Below are 27,927 nucleotides of genomic sequence, written 5' to 3' on the forward strand. Positions count from 1 at the left end.
CAGTGTAGGAAAGCTCATCACCATTTGAGTGACAACTTTGTTTTGCTCATTTTCTGTTACCAGTGTAGAGACGGTAACCTTCTGGCTCAGGCCCCTGCTTGAAAATGACATTCCCAAAATGAAGAGAATATCTCTGCAACTACATATGAATAATCTTGGTATGATAAGAAAGGCAACACTTGGGAGATTTCTGCAAAGGTGTAAGCTTCTGTATATACTGTATGTTACTGGCTATTTGCAAATAAAGAAAGATTTAATCTCCGAGTTTTTTAGAGTGAATATCCCTTTGGAATGATGCAGTTGCAGAACATTACCTCTAGCAAACCATATCACAACATCTGAACATTACCTGTGCACACATTGATGCTAATAAAGTAAAGAGTGAATAAAGAGCTAATGGAACAATGGCCAAGCGTCAGGGAGAAGAAAACACTGTTAAGTATGCATGATTGTTTCAAATATAAATAATACATAATAGCCTACAGAGATTTCTATTAAGTGACATTTTTCAACATACTATACTATGACTTTTTTTCAAAATATTATATATACTAGGACTTTATTTATTTTTTTCCGACATACTATAAAAGGAGCCACTGGTTGGATTCAATCTCACTGTGGTAAGGACTCATCCTTGGTACATGGGACGCCTGCTCTACCAGGTGAGCTAACACAACATACCATACCATAATAGGAATTTATTTTTATTTTTTCATCATACTATACTATGACTGTTTTTGACATATTATACTATGATTTTTTAATTTTTTAAACATACTATACTATGACTTTTTATTTTTTATTTTTTTTGTTAAGATTTTTGTCTTTTTGTCTTCATGAGTTAGTGAAAGGGAGAGAGAGAGGACGATATACAGAAAAGAGGCCACAGGTCGGATTCAAACCTGCTGCAATGAGGACTCAACCTGAGTACACGGGGCATCTGTTCTTCCAGGTGAGCTAACACAATTTACTATACTATAGCTTTTTTTAAATTTTCCGACACACTGACTTTTCTTCGACATAATATACTATTATATTTTTTCGACATACTATAATATGACTTAAAATGCGGACCCTCCACGCGAGGGCGCAAACGGAGTGGAAGTGTGTAGGGAGAATTACAATGAAACTCGTGAGCTCGTGTTTACAACTCGTGAAGTCCTGTACACACTGGCGTGTTCAGGGAGTGGCCTTGGGTGGCACAGGCCACCCCTGAAATCTGATTGGCCACCCCAAGTGCCACCCCAATATCTTACAATATGATTGGCTATATGCCCAGTCAGAGGCGGGCCACGGCACTGAATGTAAACTGCACTCTTGTTTAGAGTTGCAGTTCCTTCTCAAACCTGAGAGGCAGAGATGCGCTAAAGTAGTATGTAGCCTGCAAAACAAAAAAAGGCGCGAAGAAGAAGAAGAAGAAGTTTGAGCAGGTGAACCTACAGGTGAAACAAACTGTTTTTCTACAGTCAGTCTATGGAAGCAACACGTCTCTGGAGCGTCGTCGTGAAAGATGTGAGTAGCCTACATTTGACTACACTTACTGTGCCTGTAGTTAAAAGCTGTAACGGTAATAAGCTAAACATTTACCCTGTCTTGTTTTATTTAAGGACAGGAAGAAGGGAGGGAGGAAGGAAGCAAGGAAGGAAGGAACTGTCAAAACAGATTGGGTCTCTTGAATGGTAATACTAGGTAATACTAGAGTAACCAACACTGTAGCACATGTAAAGTTTATCATTTGTTTGGTTAAATCATTTGTTCAAAGAGGCGTATGTATTCTAAATATGTTTGCACTTTAAAGGCGGAGAGTGACTGTGTTTTTTAATGTGCATTGTTTTCTTATGTTGGCTTTTGGAGTCACAGGTTATTTTGTAGCATTATTACTGTAACAAATCAGTGTTGAAACAAGATTTGTTACAAGTGATGTAAGCTTTTTTTATGCACACGTAAGCTCTGGTAAGGTCAGCTATCTCTGTTGATAAAATATTCTACACGGTCTGTACCTCCAACCATTTACATTGTTGCACATGCAACGTTTTGCACAGTTTTGTCAAGTAAATATTTTGCCCAAAGACTTATTTATTTTAATTTTGTTGGCACTTTATAAAGTGACTGTTTTAGAATAAGGATTTTCTTTTGGATGTAACCTACTTTGGGAATTTACAAATTATTTTGGCATTATTTAACAGTTCACTTTACAATGTTAAAACAAGATTTGCTGGTATGTGAGGAGGGATGTGACTTTTGTTTATACCTGGGAGTTCAGGTTTCTCTGTTGCTGAGAATACTACAGTATCAAAAATGTCTGGACACGCCCCTGCCTGTACACAAGATATAATCTATATATAATACATATATAACCTGCTGTGTTCTGTAACCCTCCTGAAGGTGGCAGCAGAGCACCATTTATATGTAAATCTCTTCTGTTGTTAAAGAGAAATGAAAACCACATTTAGAGTTTGGGATAAAGAAACACACTAGCTGTGCTGTTAAAACCACATTTGATTAGATAGCATTGATATGACTGTATGTGAATGACAAAGTGTGGAATGTGAAAAGAGGTTTTATGTTTTTTATGCTCATGTTTTACAATACAATTGTAAACAAAGTAATTTTATAACTTTGTATTTAAATATTTTTCCATTATGGATTTAGAAGGGTGTAAGGAAAATATAGAGTATCGCGATATTATGTTTTGTGATACTGTATCGATTCTCAAATCCACTCTATCTATTTTTAATTAATAGTTTACATGCAAAGATTAACTCAGTCAATACTTTTGCATTTGCAAAGAGATGCACCCTCTCAGTGTACTGTCCTCTCAAAGTAGTGCTGTGATGCTGGATGTTACAGGGACTGTGATAAATGATTGCATATACTTTTTTTACTCCGATTTTATGCATATGGTGTTTTACGACAGTTTTCCTAAAATTGTATTTAAAAAATTTCAATTTATCGCCTTCCTTACAGTATCGCAATATATTGAATCGCTCCCCCTGTATCGTGATACGTATCGTATTGCCAAATTCTTGCCAACACACAGCCCTGCTATACGATCATAATGTAACCTACAGCAGAAAGAAACTCTCAGGCTGTGGTTGGAGCGGGCTGTGCCGACCATCTTAACAGTAGTCCTGACCTGCCTGGTTGTGTGTGCCCCATTATACAGATGAGAAATAAATACTCAATTGTTCCATCGACCTCGACTCCCGCGCCATAATTGGGTCAACATGGAGGACGGAAACAGAGTGGTCACAAATATACGACTAAAATTACAATATATTAACTTATTATGCAGCGGAAAATGAACTTCCGTGGCCTCCGTCAGCAAACACGTCACAACTTGTGAACTCTGAGCTTTCAGAAACTTTCCACTTATCTTACCTAAACACGACAACATTTGAAGGCACCAAGACCCGTGTGCCAGCCTCTCTCAATATGCCTTGAGTTGGTAACGTTACATTACATTATATTGTGAGAATGAACATGGCGTTTTATATCTCTTTTGTTAAAGTTTTCCTGCTGTTGATATCAGAGGTAAATCAGTGCCACCTGTGGATGAGCACTTGGCGAAAGCGTACCAGCTCTGGAACAACATCAAGAGGAAAGAAAGAGGATAAAACACACAATACTCACAATTAGTGTAAGATTGTAGATGTTAATACAGTTTAATGGCTCATGTGTTTCATCATATAGCCAACCTACCGACTGGTGTTTACATGATCGTGGGAACTATGGAAGTCTCCAGGTATTTAGGTTAATACTAACTATAAATATAACTATAAATTCTATAAAAGTGTATTATGAGTTTTACTGTTGCATGTTAAGACTTTTATTTGTCACACACTTGTAGATATGTGGCATCAATGGAAGACATCTGGAGGAAGAAGAGGAAGCGTATACAGACCAACTGAAGGACCATCTTCTCTTCACTGAAGCTCTGAGGTAGGATATGTTTTCTCTCAGTATTACCAGCTGCTGTGTTTAATGTTGATGGAACTGAGTTCACTTTAAAGGGTCAGATCATCACAGAATCTCTTTGGCAGACCTCCATTCAGTGCTTGAAGTGGAGACAAATAAGTGTCAGTACTCCCCTTATTCATATGTTACCGTGTGTAAGCCGCAATCTCTTTTGACTTATTCCTATTTATGTATGATTTTTAAGCATGTTATACTGTTTCAGTCATCATCAGCTGGGATTTTATTGCTATATTATTATACTTGGGGTTATGCATCTTCTATAGTTGGCCTATAATACTCCAATAATATTCCAAATGGAACATTATAGGGTTAAGGTGGTGTGTTTGTATATAGTGTTCATACTTACAGTGCTTTCCTGTGTTATTTGTAGCATCACTCTATAATATATTATAGGATGCCTATCCACCTTATTCCTAGTCCCCATGATGCCTTGCGTGAATTATGGGCGCAACTTCCGTCGTGTCGCGTCACTGAGCCGGAACCGCTGTTTTCCAACGGTACGCTAATCCTCTCTCCATATTAAAACATCTAGTAAAACATGTGTGAACACCACCTCTTACAGCTCAAACAGGATCATGTGATCAAAGCATTGAGCTATTTTTTTTAGTGTAATGCTGCCCATAAACTGCCTTACATTTAAACTGTACATAAAATAGTAAAAGTAACTGTCTGTCATTAAACAGACGCTACAATGCTGTATCCTCCCTACACATGAAATCATAGCTGACGTTCTCCTGGCTCTGCTATCAGTCCTTTTAAGGACCCGACGTCTCTCCTCCGCTGCTCTTTCGTAGCCCAACCACGAAGTAGGATACAGGTTTTCCTCCGTTGAGCACACTTACAGTGTTTTAGGTGGTCTCTTCAAGTTTAGGTTTCTCAGCCACATTCTTGTGGATTCCTCGTCTGTAGGTCGGCGATGGAAGCTGTACCGTCGGTCACAAGAACAATCCCTTCTTTGTTTTGGGGTGCATGTTCAACACACTGTTGTTGAAGCCACACATTTAGCTTTGTCTGGTTGTTGGTATGGGGATGACCATCATATACTTCTATCATAATGTTCTAAACCCTTATACACTTTCACTATTTATTTTAATTAATTAATGAATGAATGAATTAATGTTTATTTCTGATTAATGACTAGAACAACTTGACACTCAGTGCTGAGCTGCATCTCAAATTAATCTCCAGGTTCCCAGCTTTCAGATGATGTACACCACTTCTATGTGACATCTACTGTTGACCTGCTATCTCCCTCTAAAGACCCCCTGGACCCCTCTAAAAAAGACTAAAACTGGTCTATTGTGGGTCTCAGAGGGTTCATTCAGCCTGTTCAAGCCAAGAGAGATTCTTATGACCACATCATGTTAAATGGCTGTGAACTGCTGTGAACACACACAGTCACAGATGAACTCAGCTGATTTCCTGTAAATAGAGAGGGGAGGAGCCACACTGACCAGGTGATTCAGGTACATGAGTACAGGGGGGGAACCGTGAAAGCGTTCAGTCCGGTTCAGAGAGTTCAGACTCCATGTTGTGTTAACGGCACAGAGAGGTGACGACTGAAGACTGAAGCAGGGTGAGTGTTAATCCAACATTTTATTAGTTTACTGTTAAAGTGTCTGAGTCAGTTTCCTCCCTGTGGACTGTAGAGGAGAGAAATGTTAGAATGAACTCAACAGTTTGATTCATCTGAGAACACAAAGTCGTGATTGGCTGAATATTTAAGAGTTAAAGGTGTGCGTATGCGTATGCGTGTGCGTGTGCGTGTGCGTGTGTGTGTGCGCGCGCAGTTGTGTTACTTCCTGTTCTCTCCGTCTCGCTGTGACTCTTGTACAAACTTGTTTCCTGTACATGGTCACTGTCAGCGTTAATGTTTAACCTCTCAGACTGACTTCAGATCAGAAGATGATTGACTGTGTGGAGGAAGAGGAGGACAGAGCAGAGTCTCTAGTCTCTGGCTGTCTGTCTATGAAGAGTGATCAGTCTAAAGATGAACTTCTACTCTTCAGTAATGAAGCTGGACCCTCAGAGTCAAAGTAAGAGAGCTGCTACTAACTCATTTATAGGACTCATTTTCACTTTCCTCTACCAATACCATGTTTTCTGTTGATTTTGTGTTTCTATTTTAAAGTTTCTACTAAAATGTATTTGCTAACTGAAGTTGAACAAACGTTTCTTGACACAAAGAGAATTAACCCCCCCCCCCTCCAGCCAGTTTCACTTCCTGTGTTTTGGTTAACGTTCTTCTTCAAACAGAGAATGGATGTTTGGTTAATAGTCAGCTGAAACTCATCACCAAGGCAACCAGACTGTTTATCAGCCCACAAATGAGACAAGAATTAGCTCAACACACCGACTCTCTCTCACTCGCTCTCTTCTTCACCGTCTGGGAAGATACAGAATGATATAAAACAAAGTGATGCCATGCCAATGCCATGATTTAGTTGATTGTGTGTTTGTATATAACATTTCTACTAAATGTATTTACTAAGTGAAGTTTAACACACTGTTGGTGACACAAAGAGAATGAATTAGTGCATTCTTCCTCTTCGTATCTGTGACAGCTGTCAGTCACCCAGAACAGCTGTAATCTAAGAGGACTAATACAAACTTTAAACCACATTATTGACAGTAGCAGTAGTTTGTGTATTTAGAAACTGAAATGTCTTTGTCATCAGAGAGTTTATCAAGGAGTCATGTGATGTGAATCAAATCATCTTGGTGTTTGCAGAGTTCAGTCCAGACAGAGAGCAGAGTCTCCAGTACCCAGCTGTCTGTCTATGAAGAGTGACTGGTCCATGTCGAATCCTCCATTCTTCAGTAATGAACCTGGACCCTCAGACACAAAGTAAGAGACTGTTTCTACTGTGCACTGACCTGATGGATGATGATGCATTGAGGATGAAGACTAAATGTTCTGCTAACAGATTTATATTCCTGATGCAGAACTATTAGTGCAGATACTGTTTCAAACTAAGATGGATCTTAGTCTGGGTTTTAGAGCCACAAACTACTGATTGTATTTCTGTAACAAAACACCTGAGAACCTCCATTTCACAATTTACACTTCAAGAAAATATTCATATAAGTCGCTGTAGAGGCCGGTTCAACAGAATCTCATTGCTACACAGCTTAGGGTCCATGTTTACTTCCTGTCAGCTGATGTCATTCAGATCCACTGCAACAGGAAATAAACAGGGACACATCTGGAATGTTTACTTTTACAGCTGTGAAATGGTCTAAAGATCTGCGACGATTCAAAATCTGGAAGAATGTGCTTCAAATGTTTAAATAATTTTCTCATATTTGTCCTCATAATGTTTTGTTTATTTGACTTCTCCTAAAATCAGCTGTTATGACCTACTGGGTGTCATTTTGAATCAGTGCACATCATAACTGTGCAACATGAGGTGAAAAAGCATTTGTAGAAACTATTTGCTCACCTTGATTCTATGTGTTGATGGTTTGAGTTTGTTCTTTCACTACATATGTAAAATATAGTGAAAGAAGTGCTCAAAGGTCCACTTACTATTGATTCAGAGCTTTCAGTTGAAAGCTTTGGACTATTTGTCAGTGGACCTTTGAGCTTAGATTCTCTGCACCACATCTTGTTTCTGAAGGTCAAGAACAAACATCTCTGGTGTTAAACTATCTGCTGACAAAACAAAGTCATATTGAGAGGACGCGCCAGGAAACCACAAGGTGGCAGCGTCATCACTGTAAACAGTAACTGCCTGTCAGTGGTGATATGAATGTCACTTCCTGAATGTATTTTATGTGTTAACAATAAACACTTCTAAGACAGGGAAACTGTGTCAGACCTTTCTGACTTCTTTAGTTCTCCAGTAGTTCTAGTTTATGCAGGTGCTGTCCACTGGAACGGAGTAATCCATTTAAGATCTTCTCCATCATACATATCATTTTAGTTCTAAAGTAATGTCTCCACAGAGAGAAGAAGAGGAGTCCTGCTTCTGTGGACGAGCTGATGTCCAGATCCACAACAAGACCTGGACCTCAGACAGCCAGTCAGACCAGAACAAGACCTGGACCTCAGACAGCCAGTCAGACCAGCACTGTACAAAGTAAGACTGTAGATGTGTCTGCTGATGTCTTCATGTCTGGAAACAGGACTTGTTGTCTTAATACACTGACTATTGTTGTGACAACGTTTAAGATCTTCTCCATCATACATATCTGCTCTGCATCACTTCCTTTGTTCTCCTTTGAGAGAAAATCTGAACCCAGAAGGAATACATTTATATTTTGATGATAGCACTCCGTCTTTGCTTTAACCAATCAGAATGCTGTTTGTTTTCCATCTGCATAGATGAGGATGGAGAACTATTAAACTCTGTATGAAGCAACAACATCACTGTTCTATCACAGACAGACAGTCACACTGATGAAAGGGGACTTTTTTCTTGTCATTGTCGTATAACAATGCATGCTCATGCTCTTGTTGGGTCTCTAAATGATAGAGTACGGTCTAGACCTGCTCTATATGAAAAGCGTCTTAAGATAACTTCTGTTATGATTTGATGATATATAAAAATGAATTGAATTGAACTGAACAGGAGCCAGAGACTTTGAACAACAGCCCACATTAGCTTTCCTGCTACAGTCTCCTTCTCTAACTTACAAACCCACGTCTGGTCCTGCAGAGCGACACGTTGAAAAACTAATAAAATAAATGTAAGAATCACTTTGATGTTATTTTTGACTTCAAGAAGGGATGATGACTTTATAACCTTTACTTCTTTATAGGTTGTTATGTTGATCATTTTCATATTGACAATGAAAATAATAAGTTTCTTTGTTTTGTCTCAAACTTGTCTCTCTCTTTCAGCAGATAGAGGTCTGCAGGAGGTTGTAGATGAACATAAGATCAGTCTGAGGAGGAGATGTGAATGTGTGACTGAAGGAACTGATGAAACAGGAAGTGGAACCCTCCTCAACAGGATCTACACTGAGCTCTACATCACAGAGGGACAGAGTGAAGAGGTTAATACCCAACATGAGGTGAGGCAGCTTGAGACAGCTTCCAAGAAGAAGACCCTCCATGACGCTCCAATCAAGTGCCAGGACATCTTTAAAGCCTTACCTGACCAACAGAGACACATCAGAGTCGTTCTGACGAACGGCGTCGCTGGCGTTGGAAAAACCTTCTCAGTGCAGAAGTTCACTCTGGACTGGGCAGAGGGCTTGGAGAACCAAGATGTCAGTCTGGTGGTTCTGCTCTCGTTCAGGGAGCTGAACTTGATCAGAGATGAGCAGTACAGTCTTCTCATGCTGCTCCATGTTTTCCATCCAACATTACAGAAGGTCACAGCAGAGAAGCTCGCTGTCTGTAAAGTTCTGTTCATCTTTGACGGCCTGGATGAAAGCAGACTTTCACTGGATTTCAAGAACAATGAGGTTGTGTCTGATGTCACCCAGAAGTCATCAGTCAACGTGCTGTTGACAAACCTCATCCAGGGGAATCTGCTTCCCTCAGCTCTCGTCTGGATAACTTCCCGACCTGCAGCGGCCAATCAGATCCCTCCTGCATGTGTTGACAGGGTAACAGAAGTACGAGGCTTCACTGACGCCCAGAAGGAGGAGTACTTCAGGAGGAGAGTCAGTGATGAAGAGCTGTCCAGCAGAATCATCTCACACATCAAGACATCCAGGAGCCTCCACATCATGTGTCTAATCCCAGTCTTCTGCTGGATCACTGCTACAGTTCTGGACCACATGTTGACTACAGACCAGAGAGGAGAGCTGCCCAAGACCCTGACTGACATGTACTCACACTTCCTGTTGGTTCAGACAAAGAGGAAGAAGCAGAAGTACGGTGAGGGACATGAGACGAGTCCACAGGAGCTGACGGAGGCTGACGGGGAAGTTCTTCTGAAGCTGGGGAGGCTGGCGTTTGAACATCTGGAGAAAGGAAACATCATGTTCTACCAAGAAGACCTGGAGCGGTGTGGTCTGGATGTCACAGAGGCCTCGGTGTACTCAGGAGTTTGTACAGAGATCTTCAAAAGAGAGTGTGTGATCTTCCAGAAAACAGTCTACTGCTTTGTTCACCTGAGCATTCAGGAGTTTCTGGCTGCAGTCTACATGTTCCACTGTTACACAAACAGCAACACAGAGGTACTGAAGGACTTCCTGGGAGAAGAATATGTTCATTCAACCCTGGATGTCTTCCTGAAGAGAGCCATGGAGAAATCCCTTGAAAGTAAAAATGGCCACCTGGACCTGTTTGTTCGCTTCCTTCATGGCCTCTCTCTGAGTCCAACCAGAGACTCTTAGGAGGTCTGCTGGGTCAGACAGACAACAGTCCAGAAATCATCCAGAGAGCCATCAACAACCTGAAGGAGATGAACAGATATGGTACCTCTCCTGACAGAAGCATCAACATCTTCCACTGTCTGACGGAGATGAACGACCACTCGGTACATCAGGACATCCAAGAGTTCCTGAAGTCAGAGAACAGATCAGAGAAGAAACTCTCTGTGATCCACTGCTCAGCTCTGGCCTACATGCTGCAGATGTCAGAGGAGGTTCTGGATGAGTTGGACCTGAAGAAGTACAACACATCAGTGGAGGGATGTCGGAGACTGATTCCAGCTGTGAGGAACTGCAGAAAAGCTGTGTAAGTCCAGATGTGATTAACTTTATAGATCAGTGTAGATTACTAGTTTAGTTCTTCAAATATACACACTATAAATTATTCTTAAAATATAATATTCTTATAAATGTTCCACGTGTTTATTACATAAATATGTATTTGTATTTAGTCACAGATGTTCTTGAGCTGTTTCAAATGTTGAGTTCAAAATGTTTCAGTAGTTTGTGTTTCTAGCTGTCAAGTTAATGAACACTTATTCTATTTATTTCTAATAATTGTTACATTTTACAGTTTTTTCTTATTTATGTTTTTGGGTGATGGAGACGACATGTGAACCTGGTAAAACAAATGAAAAAAACAAAAGATCAGCTGTCTGGTGGAGTGCTGGGTCTAACCGGTGTAACGGCAGCAACAGAACGTTTGCTGATCCGGCGGGGAGTCGGGGCGGTCCTGGGATCAGAGTCCTGGTGCTGGGGTTTGCTTTCAATAGGCCTTGCACCACATTACACCTTACCTCGTGTGTTTTTGGGCTCATCTCTTTCGTTGGCTTCAAATCCAAACTGTTGCCATGTTGCTGCAGTTTTAGTTTTCTTTGAGACCAGCTCTGCCATGTCTCGTCTCGTCACCCCAAAAAACACATGAACTTCCTAGTAAACAAACCTCTTCTTGTTTATACACCAACATTATATCATAATATTACGTTAATCACGTTGTCATATTGCTTATTAGTAATGCAATACAGGCTGGATTTAGCACTGTGACTCTGTCGGCACAGGTTGTTGATGTCGGCTACTTTTTAATTTGCCAGAACGTGTCGTTAGCATAAAATCAAACCGGTTTAAGCTCGTACACCGGACCGGACCGGACCGGCAAAACCGAAAATCGACCCAACTCTAGCATTAGCCACCGTAAACTACTGGTCATACGAGACAAAGCTTGTCGTTGTAAAACCCCTGAGTGTGTTGAATCGAGCAATGGTGCATTTTATTGCTAATGAATTCAAGTTGTGTTCCATCATCTTGTTTTGAAGTCTTTCCTTTTATTCTGTTACTCACAGAAGGAAACTCTGGTGTTTCTCTCTCTTGTTGCTGTAGAGAAGAGTAGTAACAGGAAATACACAGCTTCCACCAATAACAGCAGTCTGATGAATATATAACAGCAGAATGGTAGAATTCAGACTTTTTAAGAGATCTTATACAAACCAAAGATCAATGTTCTGTTTTTAATGCTGATACACTGATATCATCTTTCTGATGTCATTATGTTGTAAATAATGCAACCTCATTGGTTCATTCATTGTGTTTGTGAGCTGAATACGTTTGATGCTCAGAAAAGAGTGTTAATGACAAAACGCCATGCAGTCATCAAAATATCTAGTTATATGAATGTTTAATTATGTACAGGTCTAATATTATAGTGATTTGTTTAATTTTCCCATTTATGGACGTGAACCTGAAAGCAGCAGGTAGCTAGCAAAGAGAGGTCATCTTTATCAACTGTATTATTATTACTTATTCACTGAGTTTTAAAAATGCTTTTCTAATCAAGAAGGCCTCATGCTAACTTTGTGGAGACAGACCTGGGATCAGATCACACTGACAGACTGGACATTAGGGAAGCCTCAATGTAACTACATGTTCTCTCTCTTCATCTGCAAGATTAAAGAAAAACAAAGATTAAAAGTCTGCAGGTTTGAGAGAGAGTGATGAGAATTATTGTTTCATGTCAAACAGTGAGATAAGATTAGCTGAACCACTGATGTGAGGAGTAAATGTTGATTAAAGAAGTATATATCAAACTGTTTAGTCATCAAATGCATGAAGTAAATATAAACTGTCCTCTTTCATAATAATGTATTTTGTAATTTTTGTGTCATCACAGACTTTCTGACTGTGGACTCTCAGGTACTCACTGTGAAGTTGTGGCCTCAGCTCTGAAGTCCAACCCCTCCCATCTGAGAGAGCTGGACCTGAGTCACAACGACCTGGAGGATTCAGGAGTGAAACTGCTTTCTGCTGGACTGAAGAGTCCAAACTGTAGACTGGAGACTCTGAGGTCAGTTCACTGACTGTAGTTTATGTAGTTTGTACACACACTCTCTACACACTGGCTCTGCTCCAGATGGCTCTAGAGAGGGACATTCACGTTTTCACGTCGGTCACCGTAGCTCTCCAACAAGCTTTGCACACAGGAGAGGCTTCAGTTGGTTGTAATCTCCTCACCTCACCACTAGATACCTCCAGATCCTATACACTGGATCTTTAACACAGACCTTATTTCAGGCATCTAACAAAAAACCCATTGACTTCCAGACGAGGGAACAGGAAGTGCTAAAATGCTAACTCATTTCTGGGTTTTAGGACTCATTCCTGTAGCGCTCTATTTGAACATGTCTAAAGGTGCAGCACTCTTCAACAAACACGTATTGCACCAACTTAAAGGCACACAAGTGATGATTATGAACGACACCATCTAATCAGAGGTCTCTATGGTTCTAAGTTATTCCCATGTTCTTTTTGACAGCAGATCTAACTGTGATCTGTTTTCATGTCAGCATTGTCTAATTATTTGAAGCAAAAACCAAATAAATATTCTGCATCAGAAACATCTTTGCAGGTCCATATTTTGTTCAAGTCTATCTGAATACAATACTCACATGTTCATATGTACATTCAAAGAGTTATTGATGTCTGTCATCATTCCTTCTGTCTGTGAAGCAACCCCCGTATAACCTGAGTGTTACGAGATGAGGACTAAATCCACAGTCTTGTTCTGTGTAAAATGACCTGTAAAGTTGATCTTAAACTAATCAGAGGCTTCAGCAGTCTGAGTTAGATGTATTAGGGCTGGGTGACTTGGAGAAAATCAAATATCATAATATTTTTTGTGTAAATGACCAATAATGGAACAGCTAGAACAGTCTGGTAAGTTCAGAGAATGACATCACTTTACTGTAATGTAGCCTTTAAAACCAGGAAGAGATGACACTTACAACACAACACGATATTACTAGGGCTGTCAATCCATTAAAATATTTAATCACGATTAATCGCAAATTATTCACAATTTTTGTATCTGTTCTAAATGAACCTTAAAGGGAGATCTGTCAAGTATTTAATATTCTTATCAACATGGGAGTGGACAAATATGATTTATGTAAATGTATGTATATATTTATTATTGTAAATCAATTAAGAACACAAAACAATGACAGATATTGTCCAGAAACCCTCACAGGTACTGCATTTAGCATAAAACAATATGCTCCAATCATAACATGGCAACCTGCAGCCCAACAGGCAACAACAGCTGTCAGTGTGTCAGTGTGCTGACTTGACTATGACTTGCCCCAAACTGCATGTGAAACGATTAACTTTGACAACCCTAGATATTAGGATATCCAAAATCAAAGACGATATCTAGTCTCATATCACGATATGGATATAATATGGATATATTGCCCAGCCTTAGTATGTATCCAGTCAGTATGTTGTGTTTGACAGTTTCCTTGTTGAGCTGCAGGAGGAATAGTAACTCAAAGAGGGAATTTGGTACTAAACAGTGTGTAACTTTGATTTGTCGACTCAGACTGCTGAATCTTCATATTAGTTTCACTTGAACTTGTGAAGTCATTTCTTACAGTGTAGTTGTGTTATGAAGGGACCACTTCACAGGAGGAATGATTACTGCCACCAATAACTCTTTTAATGTACATATGACATGTGGCTGTTGTTTACAGACACACTTGAACAAATATGGACCTTTCCTGTAAATGACATAAACCTGCTAGGCTAGCAGATACAGTGAGAAGAAGGCCATGTAATAAATGAAGTAATGAAGTCCAACAAGTCTGATTTGATATTGATCCACTAATTCCAGACTTGACAGAGATCAGCAGCATGTTATTGATGTGTGTTGACATGAACAGGTGTATGAATGTTGTGGTGACATTTGGATGATGTCTGTAGAAGGCTGACATTATGATGATCCACAATAACACAATGACAAAGTCACTCTACTCATTTTAGGGGAAAGATCATTGATTAGGACATAGTGATGTTGAGCTACACATTTAAAACCTGAACACATCTGACTGGATTATAAAGTGATTTTTATCTTCATCATTTATTCTTTATTCAGATTGAGGAGCTGCAGTTTGTCAGAGATCAGCTGTGCTTCTCTGGCCTCAGCTCTGAAGTCCAACCCCTCCCATCTGAGAGAGCTGGATCTGAGTAACAACAAGCTGCAGTATTCAGGAGTGAAGGTCCTGTGTGGTTTTCTGGAGAGTCCACACTATAGACTGGAGACTCTGAGGTCAGTTCACTGACTCTCTGTTACTATTAGAGATCTTACATGTTGAATTAACAATTGAACCTGATTTATGTACAAACATAACTTACATCCATAAAGTTATTAATGTTCTTTTCTTCATATTTTCATGTTTCTTGAACTAAATCTAGTCTGCAGTCACAAAAGACTTGTGTTTCTTAAAGAAAGTGTAGAAAATGTCCACTGTTAGTTGTTAAAGTAAATGAATGTTTATCATTGTTGGTAAATGGTCACATCTGGATACAGAAGATCCTCTCAACTAATATTCAGGGTTCCTACGCAGTATGGAGAAGTATGGAATTTGATTTTAGTCATTTCCAGGTCTGGATGAGTATGGAAAAAAGAAAAGAGAGAATGGAAAAACATGTCTGTTTCCAGACTGTTGCCCCTATTCTGCTTTCTAAGATATCAAATTCAGAATTTCTAAAAATAATAGATCATACAAGCAGAGTGTTTTTCATGGTGTTTGGAGCAGCCGGTGCAGCCACAATGTTTACTACTGTGTGAGAGAGCGCGGGCCAGAGAGAGCTTGATGTCGTTGAAAGCAGCACAGGAAGTAGGCTCTGACTGAACGCACACTCCTACAGAGCTGCCTCTACGCCTGAACGTCACAGCCAGGGCCGGCGCCTCCATAGAGGCCGACTAGGCAACCGCCTAGGGCGGCACTTTGGCAGCCAAATATGGGCCAACTATTCATCATGAGCAACATAACAATAATAATATAATAATAAAAAGTAACCGGTAACTGCAGGCAGACGGCACAGAGCAGAACGCTGCCTGTCAGACTGGGACAATCTAATACTTTACATATTGAGGGGGGGGGACGAGCAGCCCCTCCTTATTTGGACTGATCCTCGTTTTGTCTGAAATCTGATTGGCTCAGTCATTTACATCATGAACGTGATGAACTGTGACCAGTGTTCCAGCTGGACGGTCTGGTTTTGATTCAGTGATGACGTGCTGATACAAACTGAGGAGGTGTCATCCACGATGAAGAGTCTTGAAGGTCTTCATCATCATCATCATCACATTCTCTTTATACCACTAAAACTCTATTAGTGGTAAAATTACTAACCCACAATGTTTCGTCTCGCGCCCTCCGGCCGCTCACATAAGACACCTCTCCGTCTCAAAGTCCTGGGATGGGTTTGTGTCCCAGTCTGTCCCTGGTGCTAATAGAGGGGCGGCATCATTGTGATTCACCTAGAGCAGGATGTTTGACAGCAGAACGTCGTCCAGCTTTCTCTGTAGGACTGTAGACTGAACGACCACGATGAGTAAAGTGTTCTGAGGGCTGGCTTGATGATCCCAAACACAAAGCCTGGTTGGTTAACAATTCCAAATGAGGAAAAGAGAGCTGGATGCAAACTTTGAGGAAAATGGTTTGACATCTCAACCATGGTGGGGGGGGGGCTGTAGTCTTGTAACAGCGTCCTCTGAACCCCGAGTCACAAAGTCAAATATGGTCTGAAAAATCTACAGAGAAGTCTGGAAAAGTCTGGAATGTAAAATGTAAAATGTGTAGGAACCCTGAATATTTGTTCTGAATTGATCAAGTTTACTTCATGAAGTAGAAATATTTCTCTGGTTTCTGATTGTTTCAACATGTTCCACAAATAATGTCTGATCATCGATATTGATCCTTCAGCACACACACATAGATGAACACAGAGATCAGCAGCATGTTATTGATGTGTGTTGACATGAACAGGTGTATGAATGTTGTGGTGACATTTGGATGATGTCTGTAGAAGGCTGACATTATGATGATCCACAATAACACAATGACAAAGTCACTCTACTCATTTTAGGGAAAAGATCATTGATTAGGACATAGTGATGTTGAGCTACACATTTAAAACCTGAACACATCTGACTGGATTATAAAGTGATTTTTATCTTCATCATTTATTCTTTATTCAGATTGAGTGGCTGCAGTTTGTCAGAGATCAGCTGTGCTTCTCTGGCCTCAGCTCTGAAGTCCAACCCCTCCCATCTGAGAGAGCTGGAGCTGAGTGACAACAACCTGCAGGATTCAGGAGTGAAGGTCCTGTGTGGTTTTCTGGAGAGTCCACACTGTAGACTGGAGACTCTGAGGTCAGTTCACTGACTCTCTGTTACTATTAGAGATCTTATATGTTAAATTAACAATTGAACCTGATTTATGTACAAACATAACTTACATCCATAAAGTTATTAATGTTCTTTTCTTCATATTTTCATGTTTCTTGAACTAAATCTAGTCTGCAGTCACAAAAGACTTGTGTTTCTTAAAGAAAGTGTAGAAAATGTCCACTGTTAGTTGTTAAAGTAAATGAATGTTTATCATTGTTGGTAAATGGTCACATCTGGATACAGAAGATCCTCTCAACTAATATTCAGGGTTCCTACGCAGTATGGAGAAGTATGGAATTTGATTTTAGTCATTTCCAGGTCTGGATGAGTATGGATAAAAGAAAAGAGAGAATGGAAAAACATGTCTGTTTCCAGACTGTTGCCCCTATTCTGCTTTCTAAGATATCAAATTCAGAATTTCTAAAAATGAATAGATCATACAAGCAGAGTGTTTTTCATGGTGTTTAGAGCAGCCGGTGCAGCCACAATGTTTACTACTGTGTGAGAGAGCGCGGGCCAGAGAGAGCTTGATGTCGTTGAAAACAGCACAGGAAGTAGGCTCTGACTGAACGCACACTCCTACAGAGCTGCCTCTACGCCTGAACGTCACAGCCAGGGCCGGCGCCTCCATAGAGGCCAACTAGGCAACCGCCTAGGGCGGCACTTTGGCAGCCAAATATGGGCCAACTATTCATCATGAGCAACATAACAATAATAATATAATAATAAAAAGTAACCGGTAACTGCAGGCAGACGGCACAGAGCAGAACGCTGCCTGTCAGACTGGGACAATCTAATACTTTACATATTGAGGGGGGGGGACGAGCGGCCCCTCCTAATTTGGACTGATCCTCGTTCTGGCTGAAATCTGATTGGCTCAATCATTTACATCATGAACGTGATGAACTGTGACCAGTGCTCCAGCTGGCCGGTCTGGTTTTGATTCAGTGGTGACGTGCTGATACAAACTGAGGAGGTGTCATCTACGATGAAGAGTCTTGAAGGTCTTCATCATCATCATCACATTCTCTTTATACCACTAAAACTCTATTAGTGGTAAAATTACTAACCCACAATGTTTCGTCTCGCGCCCTCCGGCCGCTCACATAAGACACCTCTCCGTCTCAAAGTCCTGGGATGGGTTTGTGTCCCAGTCTGTCCCTGGTGCTAATAGAGGGGCGGCATCATTGTGATTCACCTAGAGCAGGATGTTTGACAGCAGAACGTCGTCCAGCTTTCTCTGTAGGACTGTAGACTGAACGACCACGATGAGTAAAGTGTTCTGAGGGCTGGCTTGATGATCCCAAACACAAAGCCTGGTTGGTTAACAATTACAAATGGGGAAAAGAGAGCTGGATGCAAACTTTGAGGAAAATGGTTTGACATCTCAACCATGGTGGGGGGGGGGCTGTAGTCTCGTAACAGCGTCCTCTGGACCCCGAGTCACAAAGTCAAATATGGTCTGAAAAATCTACAGAGAAGTCTGGAAAAGTCTGGAATGTAAAATGTAAAATGTGTAGGAACCCTGAATATTTGTTCTGAATTGATCAAGTTTACTTCATGAAGTAGAAATATTTCTCTGGTTTCTGATTGTTTCAACATGTTCCACAAATAATGTCTGATCATCGATATTGATCCTTCAGCACACACACATAGATGAACACCGAGATCAGCAGCATGTTATTGATGTGTGTTGACATGAACAGGTGTATGAATGTTGTGGTGACATTTGGATGATGTCTGTAGAAGGCTGACATTATGATGATCCACAATAACACAATGACAAAGTCACTCTACTCATTTTAGGGAAAAGATCATTGATTAGGACATAGTAATGTTGAGCTACACATTTAAAACCTGAACACATCTGACTGGATTATAAAGTGATTTTTATCTTCATCATTTATTCTTTATTCAGATTGAGGGGCTGCAGTTTGTCAGAGATCAGCTGTGCTTCTCTGGCCTCAGCTCTGAAGTCCAACCCCTCCCATCTGAGAGAGCTGGACCTGAGTGACAACGACCTGAAGGATTCAGGAGTGAAACTGCTTTTCGCTGGACTGAAGAGTCCAAACTGTAGACTGGAGACTCTGAGGTCAGTTCACTGACTGTAGTTTATGTAGTTTGTACACACACTCTCTACACACTGGACCTTTAACCACAGACCTTATTTCAGGCATTTAACTAAAAACCCATTGACTTCCAGACGAGGGAACAGGAAGTGCTAAAATGCTAATTCATTTCTGGGTTTTAGGACTCATTCCTGTAGCGCTCTATTTGAACATGTCTAAAGGTGCAGCACTCTTCAACAAACACGTATTGCACCAACTTAAAGGCACACAAGTGATGATTATGAACGACACCATCTAATCAGAGGTCTCTATGGTTCTAAGTTATTCCCACGTTCTTTTTGACAGCAGATCTAACTGTGATCTGTTTTCATGTCAGCATTGTCTAATTATTTGAAGCAAAAACCAAATAAATATTCTGCATCAGAAACATCTTTGCAGGTTCATATTTTGTTCAAGTCTATCTGAATACAATACTCACATGTTCATATGTACATTCAAAGAGTTATTGATGTCTGTCATCATTCCTTCTGTCTGTGAAGCAACCCCCGTATAACCTGAGTGTTACGAGATGAGGACTAAATCCACAGTCTTGTTCTGTGTAAAATGACCTGTAAAGTTGATCTTAAACTAATCAGAGGCTTCAGCAGTCTGAGTTAGATGTATTAGGGCTGGGTGACTTGGAGAAAATCAAATATCATAATGTTTTTTGTGTAAATGACCAATAATAGAACAGCTAGAACAGTCTGGTAAGTTCAGAGAATGACATCACTTTACTGTAATGTAGCCTTTAAAACCAGGAAGAGATGACACTTACAACACAACACGATATTACTAGGGCTGTCAATCCATTAAAATATTTAATCACGATTAATCGCAAATTATTCACAATTTTTGTATCTGTTCTAAATGAACCTTAAAGGGAGATCTGTCAAGTATTTAATATTCTTATCAACATGGGAGTGGACAAATATGATTTATGTAAATGTATGTATATATTTATTATTGTAAATCAATTAAGACACAAAACAATGACAGATATTGTCCAGAAACCCTCACAGGTACTGCATTTAGCATAAAACAATATGCTCCAATCATAACATGGCAAACTGTAGCCCAACAGGCAACAACAGCTGTCAGTGTGTCAGTGTGCTGACTTGACTATGACTTGCCCCAAACTGCATGTGAAACGATTAACTTTGACAACCCTAGATATTAGGATATCCAAAATCTAAGACGATATCTAGTCTCATATCACGATATGGATATAATATGGATATATTGCCCAGCCTTAGTATGTATCCAGTCAGTATGTTGTGTTTGACAGTTTCCTTGTTGAGCTGCAGGAGGAATAGTAACTCAAAGAGGGAATTTGGTACTAAACAGTCTGTAACTTTGATTTGTCGACTCAGACTGCTGAATCTTCATATTAGTTTCACTTGAACTTGTGAAGTCATTTCTTACAGTGTAGTTGTGTTATGAAGGGACCACTTCACAGGAGGAATGATTACTGCCACCAATAACTCTTTTAATGTACATATGACATGTGGCTGTTGTTTACAGACACACTTGAACAAATGTGGACCTTTCCTGTAAATGACATAAACCTGCTAGGCTAGCAGATACAGTGAGAAGAAGGCCATGTAATAAATGAAGTAATGAAGTCCAACAAGTCTGATTTGATATTGATCCTCTAATTCCAGACGTGACAGAGATCAGCAGCATGTTATTGATGTGTGTTGACATGAACAGGTGTATGAATGTTGTGGTGACATTTGGATGATGTCTGTAGAAGGCTGACATTATGATGATCCACAATAACACAATGACAAAGTCACTCTACTCATTTTAGGGAAAAGATCATTGATTAGGACATAGTGATGTTGAGCTACACATTTAAAACCTGAACACATCTGACTGGATTATAAAGTGATTTTTATCTTCATCATTTATTCTTTATTCAGATTGAGGAACTGCAGTTTGTCAGAGATCAGCTGTGCTTCTCTGGCCTCAGCTCTGAAGTCCAACCCCTCCCATCTGAGAGAGCTGGAGCTGAGTCACAACTACAACCTGAAGGATTCAGGAGTGAAGGTCCTGTGTGGTTTTCTGGAGAGTCCACACTGTAGACTGGAGACTCTGAGGTCAGTTCACTGACTCTCTGTTACTATTAGAGATCTTATATGTTGAATTAACAATTGAACCTGATTTATGTACAAACATAACTTACATCCATAAAGTTATTAATGTTCTTTTCTTCATATTTTCATGTTTCTTGAACTAAATCTAGTCTGCAGTCACAAAAGACTTGTGTTTCTTAAAGAAAGTGTAGAAAATGTCCACTGTTAGTTGTTAAAGTAAATGAATGTTTATCATTGTTGGTAAATGGTCACATCTGGATACAGAAGATCCTCTCAACTAATATTCAGGGTTCCTACGCAGTATGGAGAAGTATGGAATTTGATTTTAGTCATTTCCAGGTCTGGATGAGTATGGAAAAAAGAAAAGAGAGAATGGAAAAACATGTCTGTTTCCAGACTGTTGCCCCTATTCTGCTTTCTAAGATATAATTCAGAATTTCTAAAAATAAATAGATCATACAAGCAGAGTGTTTTTCATGGTGTTTAGAGCAGCCGGTGCAGCCACAATGTTTACTACTGTGTGAGAGAGCGCGGGCCAGAGAGAGCTTGATGTCGTTGAAAGCAGCACAGGAAGTAGGCTCTGACTGAACGCACACTCCTACAGAGCTGCCTCTACGCCTGAACGTCACAGCCAGGGCCGGCGCCTCCATAGAGGCCGACTAGGCAACCGCCTAGGGCGGCACTTTGGCAGCCATATATGGGCCAACTATTCATCATGAGCAACATAACAATAATAATATAATAATAAAAAGTAACCGGTAACTGCAGGCAGACGGCACAGAGCAGAACGCTGCCTGTCAGACTGGGACAATCTAATACTTTACATATTGAGGGGGGGGACGAGCGGCCCCTCCTAATTTGGACTGATCCTCGTTCTGGCTGAAATCTGATTGGCTCAGTCATTTACATCATGAACGTGATGAACTGTGACCAGTGTTCCAGCTGGCCGGTCTTGTTTTGATTCAGTGATGACGTGCTGATACAAACTCAGGAGGTGTCATCCACGATGAAGAGTCTTGAAGGTCTTCATCATCATCATCATCACATTCTCTTTATACCACTAAAACTCTATTAGTGGTAAAATTACTAACCCACAATGTTTCGTCTCGCGCCCTCCGGCCGCTCACATAAGACACCTCTCCGTCTCAAAGTCCTGGGATGGGTTTGTGTCCCAGTCTGTCCCTGGTGCTAATAGAGGGGCGGCATCATTGTGATTCACCTAGAGCAGGATGTTTGACAGCAGAACGTCGTCCAGCTTTCTCTGTAGGACTGTAGACTGAACGACCACGATGAGTAAAGTTTTGAGGGCTGGCTTGATGATCCCAAACACAAAGCCTGGTTGGTTAACAATTACAAATGAGGAAAAGAGAGCTGGATGCAAACTTTGAGGAAAATGGTTTGACATCTTAACCATGGTGGGGGGGGGGGGGCTGTAGTCTTGTAACAGCGTCCTCTGAACCCCGAGTCACAAAGTCAAATATGGTCTGAAAAATCTACAGAGAAGTCTGGAAAAGTCTGGAATGTAAAATGTAAAATGTGTAGGAACCCTGAATATTTGTTCTGAATTGATCAAGTTTACTTCATGAAGTAGAAATATTTCTCTGGTTTCTGATTGTTTCAACGTGTTCCACAAATAATGTCTGATCATCGATATTGATCCTTCAGCACACACACATAGATGAACACCGAGATCAGCAGCATGTTATTGATGTGTGTTGACATGAACAGGTGTATGAATGTTGTGGTGACATTTGGATGATGTCTGTAGAAGGCTGACATTATGATGATCCACAATAACACAATGACAAAGTCACTCTACTCATTTTAGGGGAAAGATCATTGATTAGGACATAGTGATGTTGAGCTACACATTTAAAATCTGAACACATCTGACTGGATTATAAAGTGATTTTTATCTTCTTCATTTATTCTTTATTCAGATTGATGAGCTGCAGGTTGTCAGAGATCAGCTGTGCTTCTCTGGCCTCAGCTCTGAAGTCCAACCCCTCCCATCTGAGAAAGCTGGAGCTGAGATACAACAACCTGAAGGATTCAGATGTGAAGCAGCTGTCTGATCTTGTGGAGAGTCCACACTGTAGACTGGAGACTCTGAGGTCAGTAGAGGGTCGGAGTCGGTCCATGCTGGTTTCAGCAGTATTGTTGTGATGTGTTTCCTCCGTTAAGCTGTGAGAGGAGAACAGTGACACACAGAGAGAGAGAACAGTTAACCAATCAGATCAGCCAGAAGCTTGTTGTGATCATGTGTTAGAGTTGATGTGAAGAAGATGTTGTTGTGTTCGTGTTTCCTCCCTTTAAGGTACAATTTGAACAGATATAAAACGTGATTAATTTGAGATTAATCACGATTAACTATGGACAATCATGCAATTAATCACGACTAAATATTTGAATGGATTGACAGCCCTAATATTTACATATTTGTCATGTAATATTTAAAAGTAGATGAAACATTGAAATGTGACTGAAACCAACCTAGCAGCAGTAAATCCATCATTAAAGTGAGCAGTGAAAAGCTCTCTGTTTCTGCAGTAATGATGCTCTCAGGACTCTCAGCAGTTTATTTCCACTGTGTGGATCATAAGATAATATTACACAGAGACAAAGAATTTGAACACATAATGCAGGCTAAAAGCAACACAGTTTAAACTGACACATGCAGAAAGGTCACCGACTGTGTGAATGTGTAAATGAACAGACTTGTAATATCACTGCCCCGTCTAGAGCACCAGAGATCTGACTAGAACTACTTTGTGTACTCTGCTGAGTTAATGTGATCACATGTATTGTTATGACCTGTATGACAATAATGTAGCCTTCTTCTCTCAGCTGCAAACCCAGCGGTATGAAACGGACATAAATTACATTTATATAACCACAATAACACAAAATCAGTACATGATCTCTTATCATATATTCATATATGATATTCATATAGTCACTCATCTGAATCAGCTTCTTGAGCCGTATGTTGCTGTGAGACACGTCAGAGTCGTGTTCCTACAGTCCCTCAGACTGAATGTGTTGCCTTGGTTAGTTTGCTACCAATACTTTTATGTATGCTGTGGGTGATTAGAAGATGTGAAAGTAAGCCTGCTTACCGCTGTGAATTATGTTTATAGATTTATTATTTACCTTCTCCTAAGTCTGTTTCACACCGCCGGGGTTGGAGCTGAAAGAATAAGACTAAAGTATTGTGATTCCTCCAGGAGTTGAATAAAGTATCTTCTGTTCTATTCTATAAGAACACATCTAATCAACACATTGATTTAATGCAACACACGTGTAATTAGTTCTAGTCTGATCTATCGGGATATTAAAAGTCTGTTTATTTACACATTCACACAGTCAGTGATTTTTTTGTCAGCTGTCCTTCCTGCATCTGGCAGTTTAAACTGTGTTCATTTTAGTCTGGATTATGTGTTTAACTTTTCTAATATGCGTTTGTAAAGTATGCCGCTCTGCTGACCGTAGACTGGTCCATGTCTGTGATTGGTCATGTGCTACAAACCCCGCCCCTTCTATGTGAACGCGCTCATAGCCAGACTGAGAAACCCTGGGTTGACTTACGGAGTTGATAACGGCTGTCGTAGGACCGCTTAGCGGGATCTTGGTTGAGGGGTTAGGTAAACCAGATAAAGAGAAGATACCCTGGGTGTGTTGGACTGGCTTCGTAGTACAGGCCTCTGGTCTGGGAGCTCTGAGCTCAGTGTGTTCACTCCAATACGTTAACATGAGAGCTGAAAGGAAGCTGGCTACGCTACACAGACTGAAGTCCCTTCTGCTCTTTATACTGGATGCTGACTGACAGCTGATGAAGGGAGTCTCTGTAAACACTGATGGATGACTTCTGTTGTCTTCTTCTTCTCTCATCAGATGGGGGTATTGATCTCTAACCACCATCATCCCTGTGTGTTCCTCTGGACCTGACAGAGTATCATCAGTGTATCTGGACTCTGTCCTTCTGCACAGTCTCTGCAGTCACACTGAGACTCCTCCACTCCTTCTGCTCCACACTCAACCACCTCCTCCACCTGGACCTGGGTTTCACTTTGTCTTCATTCATTCATATATTCTGAACCCAAAGATGCCTCTGCAGATCAGTTCTGTTTATGACAACAGAACTGTAGATTAACGCATTTAAATAGATGTTTCTGCTTTGCTTTCTGTTGCAGCTCCACCCTGTGGAACGATGGAGTTCTGCAGTTAATTTCCACATACTACTAAATATATATATACCATATACAATATATATACCAATGCCAGCCGTTTTTCATATTATAACATTATGCTTGTAACAAACATAAAGAAGTAGATAAAACCTGAACCTGAGGCTTCAGTTTCTCAACTAACTACAAACACATTATGTCTGGATTTTGGTGGAAAGTCAGCTCCTTAATATTGTCTTTTGTATGTGATGTTTGATGTAAAACAAAACAAAAAAAATCCTGACTATCTGAGTTTTTGCTACAAAACAAATCATATTTGTTAGTTTATTACAGATGTACGTGTCACCCTGCTAGTTTTCACATTACATGGCTCAACACAGACACATGAAGTCAACCTGTGGAGCTTTTCCCCTCAGAAATCAATGTTGAAATTGCCTCCACAGGCTCCATTACAGTCCACCAGTCCCAGAAACAAAAGCCAAACACCAAAGTGTTTATAATTGCTAAGCAATATTGGACTCATTCCTTAAATTCTGCACATTCCAGTGAGCTACATGAGTGTCCTGCGTCGTTTCTTTAATGTCATGCAAATAAAGAAACTAACACGAACCAATTCTTTTGTCCTCTGTTTACTTCAAAGAGCAGATTTTCATTATGAATGTTTTTGGCTTTTTGAATCTTATTTTTGGTCTAAAATTGTGACCTTTTGTTTCCCAGAGTCACAGGTCACATCTTAAAATGTCTTGAACCAGAAAATCTCAATTTGAGCTTGAACCAGAAACCAGAATTCTTTTTCCAATTTTGAAACTTTGATGTCGACTGATTAAATTCTTCTGTCTTGGAAATATTAAATGTTGACCAGCACAACTGCCTGGTGTTATAAAGGGACTGTTTGTAAGAATCAGAAATGCTTATTAACAGCGACACCTGTGGCCGTTAAGTCAACTAAAGTCAGCGTCCTGTTGCTCGCGCTTGTGCTCGCTCTACATAGACATGAACGAGCATCGCTCAAAACAGTGAGGCGACACACGTCAGCTAAAAGCACAATATCACTCTATATTTCAGCTGCTTGGCAGTAATGTTAGCTGACCAGACAAAGGTCTCTCCATGAATCAATGCTGATCCTAGTGTTGGCTTTTCCTGCTTCAGCCTCCCGACCGCGGCCGGAGGGAACAGGGGAGACCCGGTCGGAGACGATAACGTTTCTCTCTGCGGAGCCCCGTCACTTCACAAGACAGGGAAAATCTCTGTTGGTCTGGAGGAGCTGCAGCAGTTATTTCTGCACTAACGTCCACTGTACATTCGCTAGATATTCTCAGAGCTACGAAGTCTTCTGCAGTGTGTAGTGTGCGTGCATGCACGTGAGGTGGAGCGAGCTGAGTGAAGGCAAGCAGAGGAGCAGAGACTCCGGCCCTGGAGACCAAAGCTACGGTCTCCCCCGCGTCCTCCGACCGCGGCCGATACTGTTTAACAGACGGGCTTCACTAGATAGAACTTTGTGGTTTTGGTGCTTCCGTGTAGTTTGTGTTGGAGTCTGAGTCTGAACAGCGTAGCCACACGCGAGCACGCATGGGAAACACCGACCCGCAATGATTTATAAGAGTGTAAGACGTTACAAACAGTCCCTTTAAGACGTAGGAAACCATCAATTTATCGTTAGTTACTACATTTTCTAATATCAAAATGTTGCTATACTAAAGAAAACACAAATATATATATATATGCAACAACATTACTAACATAGTTATACAGCTGTCTTTTCATGCACGTGGCTGAAACTCTAAGCAGCCGCGCAATGCATTCTGGGAGCGTGGCGGGAGGATTCGAGGAACGGAGCGTCACGACCACGGATGTATTAAGAGAAGAGAAGGTCACGACCGGTCTTTTAATACAACCATGGTCACGAGTTTGGTGTCGAGGTATGACGCATGCGCAGTGTGACTGAAGCTGCTGTCCTACGTTGCGATTGGCTCATTTTCGGCGAGTACAGAGCAGATCTTACTGCGCATGTGTAGAAGATGTGACTCGATGATGACGCGTGACCTAGCCTTCTTCCATAGGCCTTGTCTCCAGTGTGATCCATCAGTGCAATCAGCAGCACCTGTGTTTCTCCTCCTACTACTACCACCACAGGACAACATGTCTGCAGACGGCTGGACATGTTGACATTAGAGCGGGTGAATTCATGGATTTATGATGATGTGCTTCATGAAGACTTGTGGAGGACGTTATGAGGTCAGTCAGAGGCTGTAGAGCCCCACAAACAAACATTACACAGGCTCGCTGGGTCCGTTGCTAGGCAGCTTAACTGTCCGTTGCTAGCTAGCTAGCTTAGCGTCCAGCTAACTGATGCTACATGCTAACGTCAGAGCCGTTGGTAACGGTTGGTAACGGTTGGTGCAAGGCGGTTGGAAAGAGCCAGACCAAAACCAGAAAACAACATGTGACGGTGTCAATAACAGTGTTTCTGTAATATAGTTAAATTCATGTTTTCATTTTTG

General features: G+C 40.7%; 1 protein-coding gene and 1 long non-coding RNA gene across 2 annotated transcripts; both read left to right on the forward strand.

The window, feature by feature from the left end:
- The first annotated feature begins 1,178 nt into the window (after positions 1 to 1,178).
- Positions 1,179 to 4,544, forward strand: LOC119483877. The gene is made up of 4 exons (XR_005205835.1): positions 1,179 to 1,512; positions 1,608 to 1,679; positions 3,694 to 3,745; positions 3,851 to 4,544. It is a non-coding gene; the product is annotated as an uncharacterized LOC119483877 (long non-coding RNA).
- A 4,789-nt stretch (positions 4,545 to 9,333) lies between these two features.
- On the forward strand, positions 9,334 to 26,039 carry LOC119483793 (NACHT, LRR and PYD domains-containing protein 12-like; the record flags this gene model as incomplete). The annotated part of the gene is given in 8 exon segments (XM_037762276.1): positions 9,334 to 10,246; positions 10,249 to 10,615; positions 12,473 to 12,646; positions 16,844 to 17,017; positions 18,954 to 19,127; positions 21,066 to 21,242; positions 23,180 to 23,353; positions 25,134 to 26,039. Coding segments are annotated over 8 exon segments (2,166 nt in total), but the record flags the coding sequence as incomplete, so codon positions are not given.
- Between the last annotated feature and the right edge of the window lie 1,888 nt (positions 26,040 to 27,927).

This window comes from Sebastes umbrosus, chromosome 24 (assembly GCF_015220745.1).
Source record: "Sebastes umbrosus isolate fSebUmb1 chromosome 24, fSebUmb1.pri, whole genome shotgun sequence".
Lineage (NCBI taxonomy): Eukaryota > Metazoa > Chordata > Actinopteri > Perciformes > Sebastidae > Sebastes > Sebastes umbrosus.